The sequence below is a fragment of the Protomyctophum bolini genome (assembly GCF_963924005.1).
Source record: "Protomyctophum bolini genome assembly, chromosome: 6".
NCBI classification, from domain to species: Eukaryota; Metazoa; Chordata; class Actinopteri; order Myctophiformes; family Myctophidae; genus Protomyctophum; species Protomyctophum bolini.
This window is the reverse complement of record NC_137867.1, coordinates 50,009,402-50,030,225: the sequence shown is the minus strand read 5'-3', so window position 1 is coordinate 50,030,225 and position 20,824 is coordinate 50,009,402. Positions and strand designations below refer to the sequence as shown.

The following is a 20,824-nucleotide window of genomic DNA, read 5'->3' as shown; positions in this document are numbered from 1 at the left end:
TTTTGGACCATGCGCGGTGCGCTGATGGCTTGTATCGTTGTTTTGGACCATGCGCGGTGCGCTGACGGCTCGTATGTCGTTGTTTTGGATTGGCAACGGTGCATATCACGCACGTCATGTATCTGGGATTGAGAGGCAATGATTGATGTAAACCTATGAGACTTACCCATTCTGGGCGGGGACCCCTTTTGGTGTTTTAAGCATCACGTTATGCTTTAGCTGTTGAAAAATAGCAGATTTACAAGCTCATAGCGCGGCACTCTGTGCCACGCTACGAGCTTGTAAATCTGATTTAGCAGATTTACAAGCTCATAGCGCGGCACTCTGTGCCACGCTACGAGCTTGTAAATCTGATTTACAAGCTCGTAGCGTGGCATTTGCTCTGAAAGACTATATAGTATATAGTCTTTCAGAGCAAATGTTTTTAACTCAAATCTTTGCTTCTGCGGGGTTCCCTGGAACAACATATTTTAGCCCACTAGAATTATAGCCAAGTTGGCATAACGTTGTAGCTCAGAGACAGGACGGATTTTATTCCGCGCGATATCGCCGGCGCAACGCTCGCTACAGATGAGGTGTCAGGCTGACACACAAGACAATCGAATGATAACAATACAACACCTATAATAATAATAATTATAATTGTATTAGTAATAATAAAACAATGCACCGCTGATGAAGACACAACATATTTGGCAAAAAGACAGGTTTTCATAGCAACAGTTTAACAGAGCCACGCAACCAAGGCCAGACAATAAACACACAAACATCCACCCGTGCAGACAGACGTGTACATCTATGTAAATAAACAGACATGTACATCTATGTAAATTACTGCATGACAATCAGTAGTGAAACATTAAGAATCCATTTCCCCCCCGACGCCCTGGCCTGAACCCAAAAGACATGTGACGACTGGTTCCGAGCCGGACTCGTACACGACCCAAGGAGGGACACAAGGAAAAATATTCTGGATCCGAGCCCGCATGGGGCTGTGGTTTGGGGCTCCGCACCGGGGCTGTGGTTTGGGGCTCCGCACCGGGGCTGTGGTTTGGGGCTCCGCACCGGGGCTGTGGTTTGGGGCTCCGCACCGGGGCTGTGGTTTGGGGCTCCGCACCGCACCGGGGCTGTGGTTTGGGGCTACGCACCGGGGCTGTGGTTTGGGGCTCCGCACCGGGGCTGTGGTTTGGGGCTCCGCACCGGGGCTGTGGTTTGGGGCTCCGCACCGGGGCTGTGGTTTGGGGCTCCGCGCCGGGGCTGTGGTTTGGGGCTCCGCACCGGGGCTGTGGTTTGGGGCACCGGGGCTGTGGTTTGGGGCTCTGCACCGGGGCTGTGGTTTGGGGCACCGGGGCTGTGGTTTGGGGCACCGGGGCTGTGGTTTGGGGCTCTGCACCGGGGCTGTGGTTTGGGGCACCGGGGCTGTGGTTTGGGGCTCTGCACCGGGGCTGTGGTTTGGGGCACCGGGGCTGTGGTTTGGGGCTCTGCACCGGGGCTGTGGTTTGGGGCACCGGGGCTGTGGTTTGGGGCTTCGGGGGCAGACCAGGTGTGAGAGCATCAAAGGTCAGAACCTTGTTCTTCTCCTTCTCCAGATTCTGAACAGTGCCTCCGAGGTCAGAGACAGATTCTGAACAGTGCCTCCGAGGTCAGAGACAGATTCTGAACAGTGCCTCCGAGGTCAGAGACAGATTCTGAACAGTGCCTCCGAGGTCAGAGACAGATTCTGAACAGTGCCTCCGAGGTCAGAGACAGATTCTGAACAGTGCCTCCGAGGTCAGAGACAGATTCTGAACAGTGCCTCCGAGGTCAGAGACAGATTCTGAACAGTGCCTCCGAGGTCAGAGACAGATTCTGAACAGTGCCTCCGAGGTCAGAGACAGATTCTGAACAGTGCCTCCGAGGTCAGAGATTGCAGGTTGCCCTGTAGTAGGGAGGGGGGGGGGGGGGGACAGGGTCCTCCTCAGGTGGGACCGATACCGGGTACTGGATAAGCCCAAAGCTTATCGATACCGGGTACTCGATAAGCCCAAAGCTTATCGATACCGGGTACTGGATAAGCCCAAAGCTTATTGATACCGGGTACTGGATAAGCCCACAGTTTATTGATACCGGGTACTGGATAAGCCCAAAGCTTATCGATACCGGGTACTGGATGAGCCCAAAGCTTATCGATACCGGGTACTGGATAAGCCAAAAGCTTATCGATACCGGGTACTGGATAAACCAAAAGCTTATCCATACCGGGTACTGGATAAGCCCAAAGCTTATCGATAACGGGTACTGGATGAGCCCAAAGCTTATCGATACCGGGTATTCGGTAAGCTTGTTATAAGATTTCTTCGGGTTTTGAGCTCCATCCCTTCTCCTCAGAGACCCCCGCTGTCCTGTAGTTTCTGGAACAGGGCGTGGCTCCTCAGGTGGGACTGGGCGTCGCCGTTCTTCCACAGGATCAGCAGGTGGTCCGCGGAGCACGTGACCAAGCACGGCTCCGCCCCTCCGAAGCTCAGGAACATCTGATTGGTCGATAGATTATGTGAATTATCAAATCATGTGAATATTAGGAATTATTCAACTCTATTAACACTAGCACGTCGGAGCGGTTTGATATTTTAAAGGTGGATTTTCTAAGCCCATGAAGTCTTGAGAAAGTTCCCCTTGCATGACTTTTACTAACTGTTCCATTGAAATCACCTCAGTTTTTTTCTTCCATCTGAAACGTTTTGTAAATATGATTTTAGGCATACTTAGATACCTATTATATCTGCTCTTTTTCGCCCAAATGACCGCCGTCAGCCTTTCTCCCCCGCAAGCAGTGAAGTTCACACCTCCCTCCCAAGCAGTGAAGTTCACACCTCCCTCCCAAGCAGTGAAGTTCACACCTCCCTCCCAAGCAGTGAAGTTCACACCTCCCTCCCAAGCAGTGAAGTTCACACCTCCCTCCCAAGCAGTGAAGTTCACACCTCCCTCCCAAGCAGTGAAGTTCACACCTCCCTCCCAAGCAGTGAAGTTCACACCTCCCTCCCAAGCAGTGAAGTTCAAACCTCCCTCCCAAGCAGTGAAGTTCACACCTCCCCCCCGGCCAGGCGTTGTTCAAGCTAATGGCTCATTTGCATTCCCACTACTTCCACATGTAGGCAAACTTACATTACGAATGTACTCACAGCATCAACATGTAGACTAAATGTTGTTTTTGCAGAAATAACAATGTCTGGTGGTGATGATAAAAAATAAATAAATTATCCTGATGGTTCGGAACTAAAACCGGCATTATAGCCAGCTGCTGTGGATTAATTTGTTCTGGCATATACATATCGCCAGCGCTTTGTCAGTCAAAAGATAACGGTTCTGTCCGTCCTTATTTGGTCTGCAAACTTTTCTGCAAGCGACCAGACCCGTGGAACGGATTCCACGCACGCACGGCTTTCCTTTTTCCCTCTCTCTCTCTCTCCCTCTCAGGGAGGCACGTAAATGTTCATGAATTCAAGTAACTGACGGTGAGGTAGGCGGAAGTGCATTTTAGATAACGCTGTAGCACTATTTGTGGCGGTGATGCTCTCACATGACTTAATCTATCCTATGGTGTATATTATAAAAACCGTGCCGCGCTATAAGCTTCTGCTACGGACTGGCACAATCAATCAAACATAATTATATAAATGACATCGTCATAGGCGGCGGGTATGTAAGGCTAGGCAAGGCTTAGCCTTCCCACAAATTATGCTGGGTATATTTTTTTAATATATAGGTATATGTGCACAGCATTATATAGAAGGCTATTGGGTCAAGGGTGTTGCTTTCTTGTGAGCAATGGTGTACAAGATTGGTAATACGTTGGTCAAAGTAACTCGTTTTTAGACCATCTGGGGGAAGTAAAACAAGTGTTTTAATCCGCTCCCAAAACCTTTTCGTTTGCATGCTCGCTTTGACCGGACCAAAATGTCCTTTCCTTGGAGCGAGAATGCTTGCCGATGCGATTCTAAATAAAATTGACAGAAGACCTCCCGAACGTCTAAATGTTTTGTCAGTCAAAAGATAACGGTTAGTTCTGTCCGTCTGTCCTTTGTCTGTAAACTTTAGTTAGTTCTGTCTGTCTGTCCTTTGTCTGTAAACTTTAGTTAGTTCTGACCGTCCGTCCTTTGTCTGTAAACTTTAGTTAGTTCTGTCTGTCTGTCCTTTGTAACTAACTAAACTTTAGTTAGTTCTGTCCGTCCGTCCTTTGTCTGTAAACTTTAGTTAGTTCTGTCTGTCTGTCCTTTGTCTGTAAACTTTAGTTAGTTCTGTCCGTCCGTCCTTTGTCTGTAAACTTTAGTTAGTTCTGTCTGTCTGTCCTTTGTCTGTAAACTTTAGTTAGTTCTGTCCGTCTGTCCTTTGTCTGTAAACTTTAGTTAGTTCTGTCCTTTGTCTGTAAACTTTTCTGCAAGCGACCAGTGGAACTGATTTGCACGCACGCACGGCTCTCTCCTTTTTTGGCACAATCGATCAAATATATATGAATTACATGGATAAAACACGTACGTGTAGCCTATAATGTTTCCTCCTCTATATAAATATATATTAATTACATGGATAACACACGTACGTGTAGCCTATAATGTTTCCTCCTCTATATAAATATATATTAATTACATGGATAAAACACGTACGTGTAGCCTATAATGTTTCCTCCTCTATATAAATATATATTAATTACATGGATAACACACGTACGTGTAGCCTATAATGTTTCCTCCTCTATATAAATATATATTAATTACATGGATAACACACGTACGTGTAGCCTATAATGTTTCCTCCTCTATATAAATATATATTAATTACATGGATAAAACACGTACGTGTAGCCTATAATGTTTCCTCCTCTATATAAATATATATTAATTACATTGATAACACACGTACGTGTAGCCTATAATGTTTCCCCCTCTATATAAATATATATTAATTACATTGATAACACACGTACGTGTAGCCTATAATGTTTCCCCCTCTATATAAATATATATTAATTACATGGATAACACACGTACGTGTAGCCTATAATGTTTCCCCCTCTATATAAATATATATTAATTACATTGATAACACACGTACGTGTAGCCTATAATGTTTCCTCCTCTATATAAATATATATTAATTACATGGATAACACACGTACGTGTAGCCTATAATGTTTCCTCCTCTATATAAATATATATTAATTACATGGATAACACACGTACGTGTAGCCTATAATGTTTCCTCCTCTATATAAATATATATTAATTACATGGATAAAACACGTACGTGTAGCCTATAATGTTTCCTCCTCTATATAAATATATATTAATTACATTGATAACACACGTACGTGTAGCCTATAATGTTTCCCCCTCTATATAAATATATATTAATTACATTGATAACACACGTACGTGTAGCCTATAATGTTTCCTCCTCTATATAAATATATATTAATTACATGGATAACACACGTACGTGTAGCCTATAATGTTTCCTCCTCTATATAAATATATATTAATTACATGGATAACACACGTACGTGTAGCCTATAATGTTTCCTCCTCTATATAAATATATATTAATTACATTGATAAAACACGTACGTGTAGCCTATAATGTTTCCCCCTCTATATAAATATATATTAATTACATTGATAACACACGTACGTGTAGCCTATAATGTTTCCTCCTCTATATAAATATATATTAATTACATGGATAAAACACGTACGTGTAGCCTATAATGTTTCCTCCTCTATATAAATATATATTAATTACATGGATAAAACACGTACGTGTAGCCTATAATGTTTCCTCCTCTATATAAATATATATTAATTACATGGATAACACACGTACGTGTAGCCTATAATGTTTCCTCCTCTATATAAATATATATTAATTACATGGATAACACACGTACGTGTAGCCTATAATGTTTCCTCCTCTATATAAATATATATTAATTACATGGATAACACACGTACGTGTAGCCTATAATGTTTCCTCCTCTATATAAATATATATTAATTACATGGATAACACACGTACGTGTAGCCTATAATGTTTCCTCCTCTATATAAATATATATTAATTACATTGATAACACACGTACGTGTAGCCTATAATGTTTCCTCCTCTATATAAATATATATTAATTACATGGATAACACACGTACGTGTAGCCTATAATGTTTCCTCCTCTATATAAATATATATTAATTACATGGATAAAACACGTACGTGTAGCCTATAATGTTTCCTCCTCTATATAAATATATATTAATTACATGGATAACACACGTACGTGTAGCCTATAATGTTTCCTCCTCTATATAAATATATATTAATTACATGGATAAAACACGTACGTGTAGCCTATAATGTTTCCTCCTCTATATAAATATATATTAATTACATGGATAACACACGTACGTGTAGCCTATAATGTTTCCTCCTCTATATAAATATATATTAATTACATGGATAACACACGTACGTGTAGCCTATAATGTTTCCTCCTCTATATAAATATATATTAATTACATGGATAAAACACGTACGTGTAGCCTATAATGTTTCCTCCTCTATATAAATATATATTAATTACATGGATAAAACACGTACGTGTAGCCTATAATGTTTCCCCCTCTATATAAATATATATGAATTACATGGATAAAACACGTACGTGTAGCCTATAATGTTTCCTCCTCTATATAAATATATATGAATTACATGGATAAAACACGTACGTGTAGCCTATAATGTTTCCTCCTCTATATAAATATATATTAATTACATGGATAACACACGTACGTGTAGCCTATAATGTTTCCTCCTCTATATAAATATATATTAATTACATGGATAACACACGTACGTGTAGCCTATAATGTTTCCTCCTCTATATAAATATATATTAATTACATGGATAACACACGTACGTGTAGCCTATAATGTTTCCTCCTCTATATAAATATATATTAATTACATGGATAACACACGTACGTGTAGCCTATAATGTTTCCTCCTCTATATAAATATATATTAATTACATGGATAAAACACGTACGTGTAGCCTATAATGTTTCCTCCTCTATATAAATATATATTAATTACATGGATAAAACACGTACGTGTAGCCTATAATGTTTCCCCCTCTATATAAATATATATGAATTACATGGATAAAACACGTACGTGTAGCCTATAATGTTTCCTCCTCTATATAAATATATATGAATTACATGGATAAAACACGTACGTGTAGCCTATAATGTTTCCTCCTCTATATAAATATATATTAATTACATGGATAACACACGTACGTGTAGCCTATAATGTTTCCTCCTCTATATAAATATATATTAATTACATGGATAACACACGTACGTGTAGCCTATAATGTTTCCTCCTCTATATAAATATATATTAATTACATGGATAACACACGTACGTGTAGCCTATAATGTTTCCTCCTCTATATAAATATATATTAATTACATTGATAACACACGTACGTGTAGCCTATAATGTTTCCTCCTCTATATAAATATATATTAATTACATGGATAAAACACGTACGTGTAGCCTATAATGTTTCCTCCTCTATATAAATATATATTAATTACATGGATAACACACGTACGTGTAGCCTATAATGTTTCCTCCTCTATATAAATATATATGAATTACATGGATAAAACACGTACGTGTAGCCTATAATGTTTCCTCCTCTATATAAATATATATTAATTACATGGATAACACACGTACGTGTAGCCTATAATGTTTCCTCCTCTATATAAATATATATTAATTACATGGATAACACACGTACGTGTAGCCTATAATGTTTCCTCCTCTATATAAATATATATTAATTACATGGATAACACACGTACGTGTAGCCTATAATGTTTCCTCCTCTATATAAATATATATTAATTACATTGATAACACACGTACGTGTAGCCTATAATGTTTCCTCCTCTATATAAATATATATTAATTACATGGATAAAACACGTACGTGTAGCCTATAATGTTTCCTCCTCTATATAAATATATATTAATTACATGGATAACACACGTATGTGTAGCCTATAATGTTTCCTCCTCTATATAAATATATATTAATTACATGGATAACACACGTACGTGTAGCCTATAATGTTTCCCCCTCTATATAAAAAAATACAATATACGTATAACTCTAACGTCGTATTTCGTCTGAGTGTTTGGGTATTCAACATGGCACTCACACCGTCACTATAATTATATAGTTTGGTAAACTGAAATGAAAAAGAAAAGAATAACTTGAGTCGTCCTGTGTGGAGTTGAAGCTGCTGCCTTGAAGTCGGAATGTGACATTTAAATAAGACAAGTCGTCAACCCCCCCCCCCCCCCCCCCTCCGCCGCGGGGGGACAGGTGTGAACAGATGCAGGGAGAGAGTAGCCACGAAAAACACGTCAGTAGTGAGTTTAACCCATTTCTAGTGAGGGAACCCGTTTTGGTGTTAGCATCATGTTATGCTTTAGCTATTGAAAAATAACAGATCTACAAGCTCATAGCGCGCCACCGAGTGGCGCGCTACGAGCTTGTAGGTCTGCTATTTTTGAAAAAAATCGAAGAACGACTGACATAGAAACATAGCTTTTTCAGAAAACTGTCAGGATGTAGAAGACATTTATAGAATCTGATCTCAGGTCAGAATGAAAACTGTCAGGATGTAGAAGAACATTTATAGAATCTGATCTCAGGTCAGAACGGGTTAATTCAGACATGCTGGTGTTAATAACAGGTGGTCCGATGATGATGACATCGTCATACCTGGACGGCACCGGAGTGACCAATCAGGTCTCCCGTCAGCTCCAGCGTCCGCACGGTGGGCGTGTCCGGGATCCTCCTGGAAGGCGGAGCCGGCTGTTTATTGGCTCGTCCAAACGACCACATGCCAAAGAACCCTGGAGAGAGAAATGACCTCATACCGTACCGCTAAAACAAGAGGTGTGTGTGTGTGTGTGTGTGTGTGCGTGTGTGTGCGTGCGTGTGTGTACCTGGATTGGCAGGCTCGGCAGGAAGGGGCGGGTCTTGCATCTCCCACATCCTCACACTGCCGTCCTCTGAGCACGACATCAGCTCACTGTACCGTGCACGCACACACACACACACACACACACACACACACACACACACACACACACACACACACACACACACACACACACACACACACACACACACACACACACACACACAAAATACCCATCCTGAAGAGGTTAAGGGGAACTACATTACCCATCATGCAGCAGTGGACTACGTTACCCATCATGCAGCAGCACGGTGTGGACTACATTACCCATCATGCAGCAGCACGGTGTGGACTACGTTACCCATCATGCAGCAGCACGGTGTGGACTACATTACCCATCATGCAGCAGCACGGTGTGGACTACATTACCCATCATGCAGCAGCACAGTGTGGACTACGTTACCCATCATGCAGCAGCACAGTGTGGACTACATTACCCATCATGCAGCAGCACGGTGTGGACTACGTTACCCATCATGCAGCAGCACAGTGTGGACTACATTACCCATCATGCAGCAGCACGGTGTGGACTACGTTACCCATCATGCATCAGCACATTGTGGACTACATTACCCATTATGCAGCAGCACAGTGTGGACTACTTTACCCATCATGCATCAGCACAGTGTGGACTACATTACCCATCATGCAGCAGCACGGTGTGGACTACATTACCCATCATGCAGCAGCACGGTGTGGACTACATTACCCATCATGCAGCAGCACGGTGTGGACTACGTTACCCATCATGCAGCAGCACGGTGTGGACTACATTACCCATCATGCAGCAGCACGGTGTGGACTACATTACCCATCATGCAGCAGCACGGTGTGGACTACGTTACCCATCATGCAGCAGCACAGTGTGGACTACGTTACCCATCATGCAGCAGCACGGTGTGGACTACATTACCCATCATGCAGCAGCACGGTGTGGACTACGTTACCCATCATGCAGCAGCACGGTGTGGACTACATTACCCATCATGCAGCAGCACAGTGTGGACTACATTACCCATCATGCAGCAGCACGGTGTGGACTACATTACCCATCATGCAGCAGCACGGTGTGCAGGACGTTGGAGTCGTGGGCGATCTTCTTGTAGGCGACGACGCTCCTCTTCACCACAGAGTAAACATACAGCCCAGAACCCACCGCCGCCAGGATGAGCTGCACGCACACACACACCCATTATAACACTGATGAGCTGCACGCACACACACACCCATTATAACACTGATGAGCTGCACGCACACACACACCCATTATATACAGGATGAGCTGCACGCACACACACACCCATTATAACACTGATGAGCTGCACGCACACACACACCCATTATAACACTGATGAGCTGCACGCACACACACACCCATTATAACACTGATGAGCTGCACGCACACACACACCCATTATAACACTGATGAGCTGCACGCACACACACACCCATTATATACAGGATGAGCTGCACGCACACACACACCCATTATAACACTGATGAGCTGCACGCACACACACACCCATTATAACACTGATGAGCTGCACGCACACACACACCCATTATATACAGGATGAGCTGCACGCACACACACACCCATTATAACACTGATGAGCTGCACGCACACACACACCCATTATAACACTGATGAGCTGCACGCACACACACACCCATTATAACACTGATGAGCTGCACGCACACACACACCCATTATAACACTGATGAGCTGCACGCACACACACACCCATTATATACAGGATGAGCTGCACGCACACACACACCCATTATAACACTGATGAGCTGCACGCACACACACACCCATTATAACACTGATGAGCTGCACGCACACACACACCCATTATAACACTGATGAGCTGCACGCACACACACACCCATTATATACAGGATGAGCTGCACGCACACACACACCCATTATATACAGGATGAGCTGCACGCACACACACACCCCCATTATATACAGGATGAGCTGCACGCACACACACACCCATTATATACAGGATGAGCTGCACGCACACACACACACCCATTATAACACTGATGAGCTGCACGCACACACACACCCATTATATACAGGATGAGCTGCACGCACACACACACCCATTATATACAGGATGAGCTGCACGCACACACACACCCATTATAACACTGATGAGCTGCACGCACACACACACCCATTATAACACTGATGAGCTGCACGCACACACACACCCATTATAACACTGATGAGCTGCACGCACACACACACACCCATTATATACAGGATGAGGTGCACGCACACACACACCCATTATAACACTGATGAGCTGCACGCACACACACACCCATTATATAAAGGATGAGCTGCACGCACACACACACCCATTATATACAGGATGAGCTGCACGCACACACACACCCATTATATACAGGATGAGCTGCACGCACACACACACCCATTATATACAGGATGAGCTGCACGCACACACACACCCATTATAACACTGATGAGCTGCACGCACACACACACCCATTATATACAGGATGATCAGCACGCACACACACACCCATTATATACAGGATGAGCTGCACGCACACACACACCCATTATAACACTGATGAGCTGCACGCACACACACACCCATTATATACAGGATGAGCTGCACGCACACACACACCCATTATAACACTGATGAGCTGCACGCACACACACACCCATTATAACACTGATGAGCTGCACGCACACACACACCCATTATATACAGGATGAGCTGCACACACACACGCATTATAACACTGATGAGCTGCACGCACACACACACCCATTATAACACTGATGAGCTGCACGCACACACACACCCATTATAACACTGATGAGCTGCACGCACACACACAACCATTATATACAGGATGAGGTGCACGCACACACACACCCATTATAACACTGATGAGCTGCACGCACACACACACCCATTATATACAGGATGAGCTGCACGCACACACACACCCATTATATACAGGATGAGCTGCACGCACACACACACCCATTATAACACTGATGAGCTGCACGCACACACACACCCATTATATACAGGATGAGCTGCACACACACACACACACACACACACACACCCATTATAACACTGATGAGCTGCACGCACACACACACCCATTATATACAGGATGAGCTGCACGCACACACACACCCATTATATACAGGATGAGCTGCACGCACACACACACCCATTATAACACTGATGAGCTGCACGCACACACACACCCATTATATACAGGATGAGCTGCACACACACACGCATTATAACACTGATGAGCTGCACGCACACACACACCCATTATAACACTGATGAGCTGCACGCACACACACACCCATTATAACACTGATGAGCTGCACGCACACACACAACCATTATATACAGGATGAGGTGCACGCACACACACACCCATTATAACACTGATGAGCTGCACGCACACACACACCCATTATATACAGGATGAGCTGCACGCACACACACACCCATTATATACAGGATGAGCTGCACGCACACACACACCCATTATAACACTGATGAGCTGCACGCACACACACACCCATTATAACACTGATGAGCTGCACGCACACACACACCCATTATATACAGGATGAGCTGCACGCACACACACACCCATTATATACAGGATGAGCTGCACGCACACACACACCCATTATAACACTGATGAGCTGCACGCACACACACACCCATTATAACACTGATGAGCTGCACGCACACACACACCCATTATATACAGGATGAGCTGCACGCACACACACACCCATTATAACACTGATGAGCTGCACGCACACACACACCCATTATATACAGGATGAGCTGCACGCACACACACACACACACCCATTATATACAGGATGAGCTGCACGCACACACACACCCATTATAACACTGATGAGCTGCACGCACACACACACCCATTATAACACTGATGAGCTGCACGCACACACACACCCATTATAACACTGATGAGCTGCACGCACACACACACCCATTATATACAGGATGAGCTGCACGCACACACACACCCTATATACAGGATGAGCTGCACGCACACACACACCCATTATAACACTGATGAGCTGCACGCACACACACACCCATTATATACAGGATGAGCTGCACGCACACACACACCCATTATATACAGGATGAGCTGCACGCACACACACACCCATTATAACACTGATGAGCTGCACGCACACACACACCCATTATAACACTGATGAGCTGCACGCACACACACACCCATTATAACACTGATGAGCTGCACGCACACACACACCCATTATATACAGGATGAGGTGCACGCACACACACACACACACCCATTATAAGACTGATGAGCTGCACGCACACACACACCCATTATATACAGGATGAGCTGCACGCACACACACACACACCCATTATATACAGGATGAGCTGCACGCACACACACACCCATTATAACACTGATGAGCTGCACGCACACACACACCCATTATATACAGGATGAGCTGCACGTACACACACACCCATTATATACAGGATGAGCTGCACGCACACACACACCCATTATAACACTGATGAGCTGCACGCACACACACACACCCATTATATACAGGATGAGCTGCACGCACACACACACACACCCATTATATACAGGATGAGCTGCACGCACACACACACACACCCATTATATACAGGATGAGCTGCACGCACACACACACCCATTATAACACTGATGAGCTGCACGCACACACACACCCATTATATACAGGATGAGCTGCACGCACACACACACCCATTATATACAGGATGAGCTGCACGCACACACACACCCATTATAACACTGATGAGCTGCACGCACACACACACCCATTATAACACTGATGAGCTGCACGCACACACACACCCATTATAACACTGATGAGCTGAACGCACACACACACACACACCCATTATATACAGGATGAGGTGCACGCACACACACACACACCCATTATAACACTGATGAGCTGCACGCACACACACACCCATTATATACAGGATGAGCAGCACGCACACACACACCCATTATATACAGGATGAGCTGCACGCACACACACACCCATTATAACACTGATGAGCTGCACGCACACACACACCCATTATATACAGGATGAGCTGCACGCACACACACACACACCCATTATAACACTGATGAGCTGCACGCACACACACACCCATTATATACAGGATGAGCTGCACACACACACACACACACACCCATTATAACACTGATGAGCTGCACGCACACACACACCCATTATATACAGGATGAGCTGCACGCACACACACACCCATTATATACAGGATGAGCTGCACGCACACACACACCCATTATAACACTGATGAGCTGCACGCACACACACACCAATTATATACAGGATGAGCTGCACGCACACACACACCCATTATATACAGGATGAGCTGCACGCACACACACACCCATTATAACACTGATGAGCTGCACGCACACACACACCCATTATATACAGGATGAGGTGCACGCACACACACACCCATTATAACACTGATGAGCTGCACGCACACACACACCAATTATAACACTGATGAGCTGCACGCACACACACACCCATTATAACACTGATGAGCTGCACGCACACACACACCCATTATATACAGGATGAGCTGCACGCACACACACACCCATTATATACAGGATGAGCTGCACGCACACACACACCCATTATAACACTGATGAGCTGCACGCACACACACACCCATTATAACACTGATGAGCTGCACGCACACACACACCCATTATATACAGGATGAGGTGCACGCACACACACACCCATTATATAGAGGATGAGCAGCACGCACACACACACCCATTATATACAGGATGAGCTGCACGCACACACACACCCATTATAACACTGATGAGCTGCACGCACACACACACCCATTATATACAGGATGAGCTGCACGCACACACACACCCATTATAACACTGATGAGCTGCACGCACACACACACCCATTATAACACTGATGAGCTGCACGCACACACACACCCATTATAACACTGATGAGCTGCACGCACACACACACCCATTATATACAGGATGAGGTGCACGCACACACACACCCATTATATACAGGATGAGCAGCACGCACACACACACCCATTATATACAGGATGAGTTGCACGCACACACACACCCATTATAACACTGATGAGCTGCACGCACACACACACCCATTATATACAGGATGAGCTGCACGCACACACACACCCATTATATACAGGATGAGCTGCACGCACACACACACCCATTATAACACTGATGAGCTGCACGCACACACACACCCATTATAACACTGATGAGCTGCACGCACACACACACACCCATTATATACAGGATGAGCTGCACGCACACACACACCCATTATATACAGGATGAGCTGCACGCACACACACACCCATTATATACAGGATGAGCTGCACGCACACACACACCCATTATATACAGGATGAGCTGCACGCACACACACACCCATTATAACACTGATGAGCTACACACACACACACACACACCCATTATAACACTGATGAGCTGCACGCACACACACACCCATTATATACAGGATGAGCTGCACGCACACACACACCCATTATATACAGGATGAGCTGCACGCACACACACACCCATTATATACAGGATGAGCTGCACGCACACACACACCCATTATAACACTGATGAGCTGCACGCACACACACACCCATTATATACAGGATGAGCTGCACGCACACACACACCCATTATAACACTGATGAGCTGCACACACACACACACACACCCATTATAACACTGATGAGCTGCACGCACACACACACCCATTATAACACTGATGAGCTGCACGCACACACACACCCATTATAACACTGATGAGCTGCACGCACACACACACCCATTATATACAGGATGAGCTGCACGCACACACACACACACACACACACACACACACACACACTCACGTTCCCATTGGTGGTCAGATGTTGGATTGACATCTCACTGGGCTGAGGAGCAGCCAATCCCATGTCGGCCTGCGCGCTGTCGGCCTGTGACTCCTCCCACAGGATGTGCTCGTAGGCCAGGATGGTCCAATCACAGGCGTCCCACAGGATCAGCTCGCCCGCGTGAGAACCGCTGGCGAACAGGCCGTCTGTAAGGACCCCCACATGACCCCAAGGACCCCCACATGACCCCTCATCATCTAACAGGCTGTCTGTAAGGACCCACACATGACCCCAAGGACCCCCACATGACCCCAAGGACCCCCACATGACCCCTCATCAGCTCGCGGAGTGCCCCCCCCCCCCCCCCCCCGTTTGAAAAGACATGCCAGGGACCCCCATAAGAGAAGATCTTTATTCAGGGACCCCCATGAGGGAAGATTTATACGGCTCTCTAGAAGTGATTCTCAACCCGTTTAATTTCAAGGACCCCCAGTTTGACATGCATTAGTCTACGGACCCCCATTTAATGGAATTTCTATCTCTGCGACCCCCAATTTATATTGTAAAATCAATGTTAATTTAACTCTGAGTGTACAAAAAACATTTGGTTACATTTGTACATGCACTGTCAGAGTCACAGACCCATAAGGGTCCATTTGGTTCCAAATTGTCATTTAGCTGGGGACCCCCTGGAAGTCCCTCAAGGACCCCTGGGGGTCCCCGGACCCCACTTTGGGAACCACTGCCCCAAATTGACACTTATTAGTTATATGGGTGTAACGATATAGCAATTTGAATTAAAACAATATGAAGCATATCGATATGTAAAAAACAAATATTGTATCGTATTGTTTTGTAATGTAAATAGTCAATTTAAATCAATACTAATACCAATACTTTTTTAGCAATTTTAAGAAGAAAAGAGAAAAAGATGGGTTTAACCCATTCTGACCTGAGATCAGATTCTAAAAATGTCTTCTACATCCTGACAGTTTTCTGAAAAAGCTATGTTTCTCTATGTCAGTCGTTCTTCGATTTTTCAAAAATAGCAGACCTACAAGCTCGTAGCTATGAGCTTGTAGGTCTGCTATTTTTCAATAGCTAAAGCATGACATGATGCCAACACCAAAAGGGGTTCCCGCCCAAAATGGGTCGAATTTTCCATTCCATATCTCTACACCTTCTATTGATAAATGTGTGTATTCTATTTTTTCATGTCAAGGCGTGGGTTTGTCCATAAAGTGTTCAAATCAATCAAATGATATGGATATGGATATGGATTTGATCAATTATCATTGATCAAATCAATGATAATTTAACTCTGAGTGTACAACCATGTGTTACACTCTCAGAGTTACAGACCCATAAGGGTCCATTTGGTTCCTAACCATCATTTAGCTGCGGGACCCCCTGGAACTCCCTCAAGGACCCCTGGGGGTCCCAGGACCCCACTTTGAGACAGACTACAGCTACTTGCAATGGGCGCGGTCTAAAAGATAAGCCTATTTAAATGTCAAGAACCCCAGAAATGATATGTATTTGGCCGCCGACCCCCATCTGAAAATATGTTGTTCCAGGGACCCCCCCCCCCCCCCAGAAGCAAAGATTTGAGTTAAAAAACGTTCGCTCTGAAAGAACATATATATATTCAAAGATTTGCGCCAAATTTACACGATCTTTCAACAGCTAAAGTATAACATAATGCTTAAAACACCAAAAGGGGTTCCCGTTCTGAATGGGTTATACCGGGGGGGGCGGCAGTGGGTCAGCGGCAGAGTGTGCCCGGATGAGAACCGCGAGGTCCCCGGTTCGATCCCTGTGGGCTCCCCCAGAGTCGGTGTCCAAGTGTCCTTGAGCAAGACTCTGAACCCCCTGATTGCTCCCGATGTGCAGGTTGGTGCCTTGCATGGTTTCCTCCACCATCGGTGTGTGAATGTGTGTGTGTGAATGGGTGAATGTAATAATCCCTAGACTCCTTCAAAACCCGAATCTCAAAAGAGCACTGACCCGTGACATTGATGAGAGTTCTGATGTTGTCCTGGTGGTCCGACAGACAGCGCACCTCCGCCAGCGACACCGACGAGTCACTGGACACTGATAATCTGTAGATTACTGTAAACAATCAATTATATATACTGTTAATCTGTAGATTACTGTAAACAATCAATTATATATACTGTTAATCTGTAGATTACTGTAAACAATCAATTATATATACTGTTAATCTGTAGATTACTGTAAACAATAAGATTTATAGACACTGATGATCTATAGATTACTGTAAATATGAATAGTTATAGACACTGATAATCTGTAGATTACTGTAAATGTGAACAGTTATAGACACTTATAACCTATATATTACTGTAAACGATGATATAACAATGAATTGGGTAGGAAGATGTCTTTATCCATTACTGTATATATAAATTAGTTCTCTTATCCATAACTGTATATATAAATTAGTTCTTACTGATCTCTTTATCCATAACTGTATATATAAATTAGTTCTTACTGATCTCTTTATCCATAACTGTATATATAAATTAGTTCTTACTGATCTCTTTATCCATAACTGTATATATAAATTAGTTCTTACTGATCTCTTTATCCATAACTGTATATATAAATTAGTTCTTACTGATCTCTTTATCCATAACTGTATATATAAATTAGTTCTCCTATCCATAACTGTATATATAAATTAGTTCTCCTATCCATAACTGTATATATAAATTAGTTCTTACTGATCTCTTTATCCATAACTGTATATATAAATTAGTTCTCCTATCCATAACTGTATATATAAATTAGTTCTTACTGATCTCTTTATCCATAACTGTATATATAAATTAGTTCTTACCGATCTCCTTATCCATAACTGTATATATAAATTAGTTCTCCTATCCATAACTGTATATATAAATTAGTTCTTACTGATCTCCTTATCCATAACTGTATATATAAATTAGTTCTCCTATCCATAACTGTATATATAAATTAGTTCTTACTGATCTCCTTATCCATAACTGTATATATAAATTAGTTCTCCTATCCATAACTGTATATATAAATTAGTTCTTACTGATCTCTTTATCCATAACTGTATATATAAATTAGTTCTCCTATCCATAACTGTATATATAAATTAGTTCTCCTATCCATAACTGTATATATAAATTAGTTATCCTATCAATAACTGTATATATAAATTAGTTCTCCTATCCATAACTGTATATATAAATTAGTTATCCTATCCATAACTGTATATATATAAATTAGTTATCCTATCCATAACTGTATATATAAATTAGTTATCCTATCCATAACTTTATATATAAATTAGTTATCCTATCCATAACTGTATATATAAATTAGTTCTCCTATCCATAACTGTATATATAAATTAGTTATCCTATCCATAACTGTATATATAAATTAGTTATCCTATCCATAACTGTATATATAAATTAGTTATCCTATCCATAACTGTATATATAAATTAGTTATCCTATCAATAACTGTATATATAAATTAGTTCTCCTATCCATAACTGTATATATAAATTAGTTATCCTATCCATAACTGTATATATAAATTAGTTCTCCTATCCATAACTGTATATATAAATTAGTTATCCTATCCATAACTGTATATATAAATTAGTTATCCTATCCATAACTGTATATATAAATTAGTTATCCTATCCATAACTGTATATATAAATTAGTTATCCTATCAATAACTGTATATATAAATTAGTTCTCCTATCCATAACTGTATATATAAATTAGTTCTCCTATCCATAACTGTATATATAAATTAGTTATCCTATCCATAACTGTATATATAAATTAGTTCTTACTGATCTCCTTATCCATAACTGTATATATAAATTAGTTATCCTATCCATAACTGTATATATAAATTAGTTATCCTATCCATAACTTTATATATAAATTAGTTATCCTATCCATAACTGTATATATAAATTAGTTCTCCTATTCATAACTGTATATATAAATTAGTTATCCTATCAATAACTGTATATATAAATTAGTTCTCCTATCCATAACTGTATATATAAATTAGTTCTCCTATCCATAACTGTATATATAAATTAGTTATCCTATCCATAACTGTATATATAAATTAGTTATCCTATCCATAACTTTATATATAAATTAGTTATCCTATCCATAACTGTATATATAAATTAGTTCTCCTATCCATAACTGTATATATAAATTAGTTATCCTATCCATAACTGTATATATAAATTAGTTCTCCTATCCATAACTGTATATATAAATTAGTTATCCTATCAATAACTGTATATATAAATTAGTTCTCCTATCCATAACTGTATATATAAATTAGTTCTTACCGATCTCTTTATCCATAACTGTATATATAAATTAGTTCTTACTGATCTCCTTATCCATAACTGTATATATGAATTAGTTCTTACTGATCTCTTTATCCATAACTGTATATATAAATTAGTTCTTACTGATCTCTTTATCCATAACTGTATATATAAATTAGTTCTTACTGATCTCTTTATCCATAACTGTATATATAAATTAGTTCTCCTATCCATAACTGTATATAAAAATTAGTTCTTACTGATCTCTTTATCCATAACTGTAT

The 20,824-nt window shown here is 42.2% G+C and overlaps 1 protein-coding gene across 1 annotated transcript in view; it reads right to left on the bottom strand.

Moving 5' to 3' along the window:
- Positions 1 to 1,900: 1,900 nt before the first annotated feature.
- wdr41 (WD repeat domain 41) overlaps positions 1,901 to 20,824 on the bottom strand; it is a 47,603-nt gene continuing 28,679 nt past the window's right edge. Inside the window, exons 8-13 of the mRNA XM_080765576.1 lie at positions 18,179 to 18,283; positions 16,190 to 16,377; positions 10,145 to 10,266; positions 9,061 to 9,146; positions 8,834 to 8,967; positions 1,901 to 2,510 (exon numbers count right to left, since the gene is read on the bottom strand). Coding sequence (XP_080621702.1) covers positions 2,364 to 2,510; positions 8,834 to 8,967; positions 9,061 to 9,146; positions 10,145 to 10,266; positions 16,190 to 16,377; positions 18,179 to 18,283 — 782 coding nt within the window. The 3' untranslated portion in view covers positions 1,901 to 2,363. The remainder of the gene's footprint in view (positions 2,511 to 8,833; positions 8,968 to 9,060; positions 9,147 to 10,144; positions 10,267 to 16,189; positions 16,378 to 18,178; positions 18,284 to 20,824) is intronic.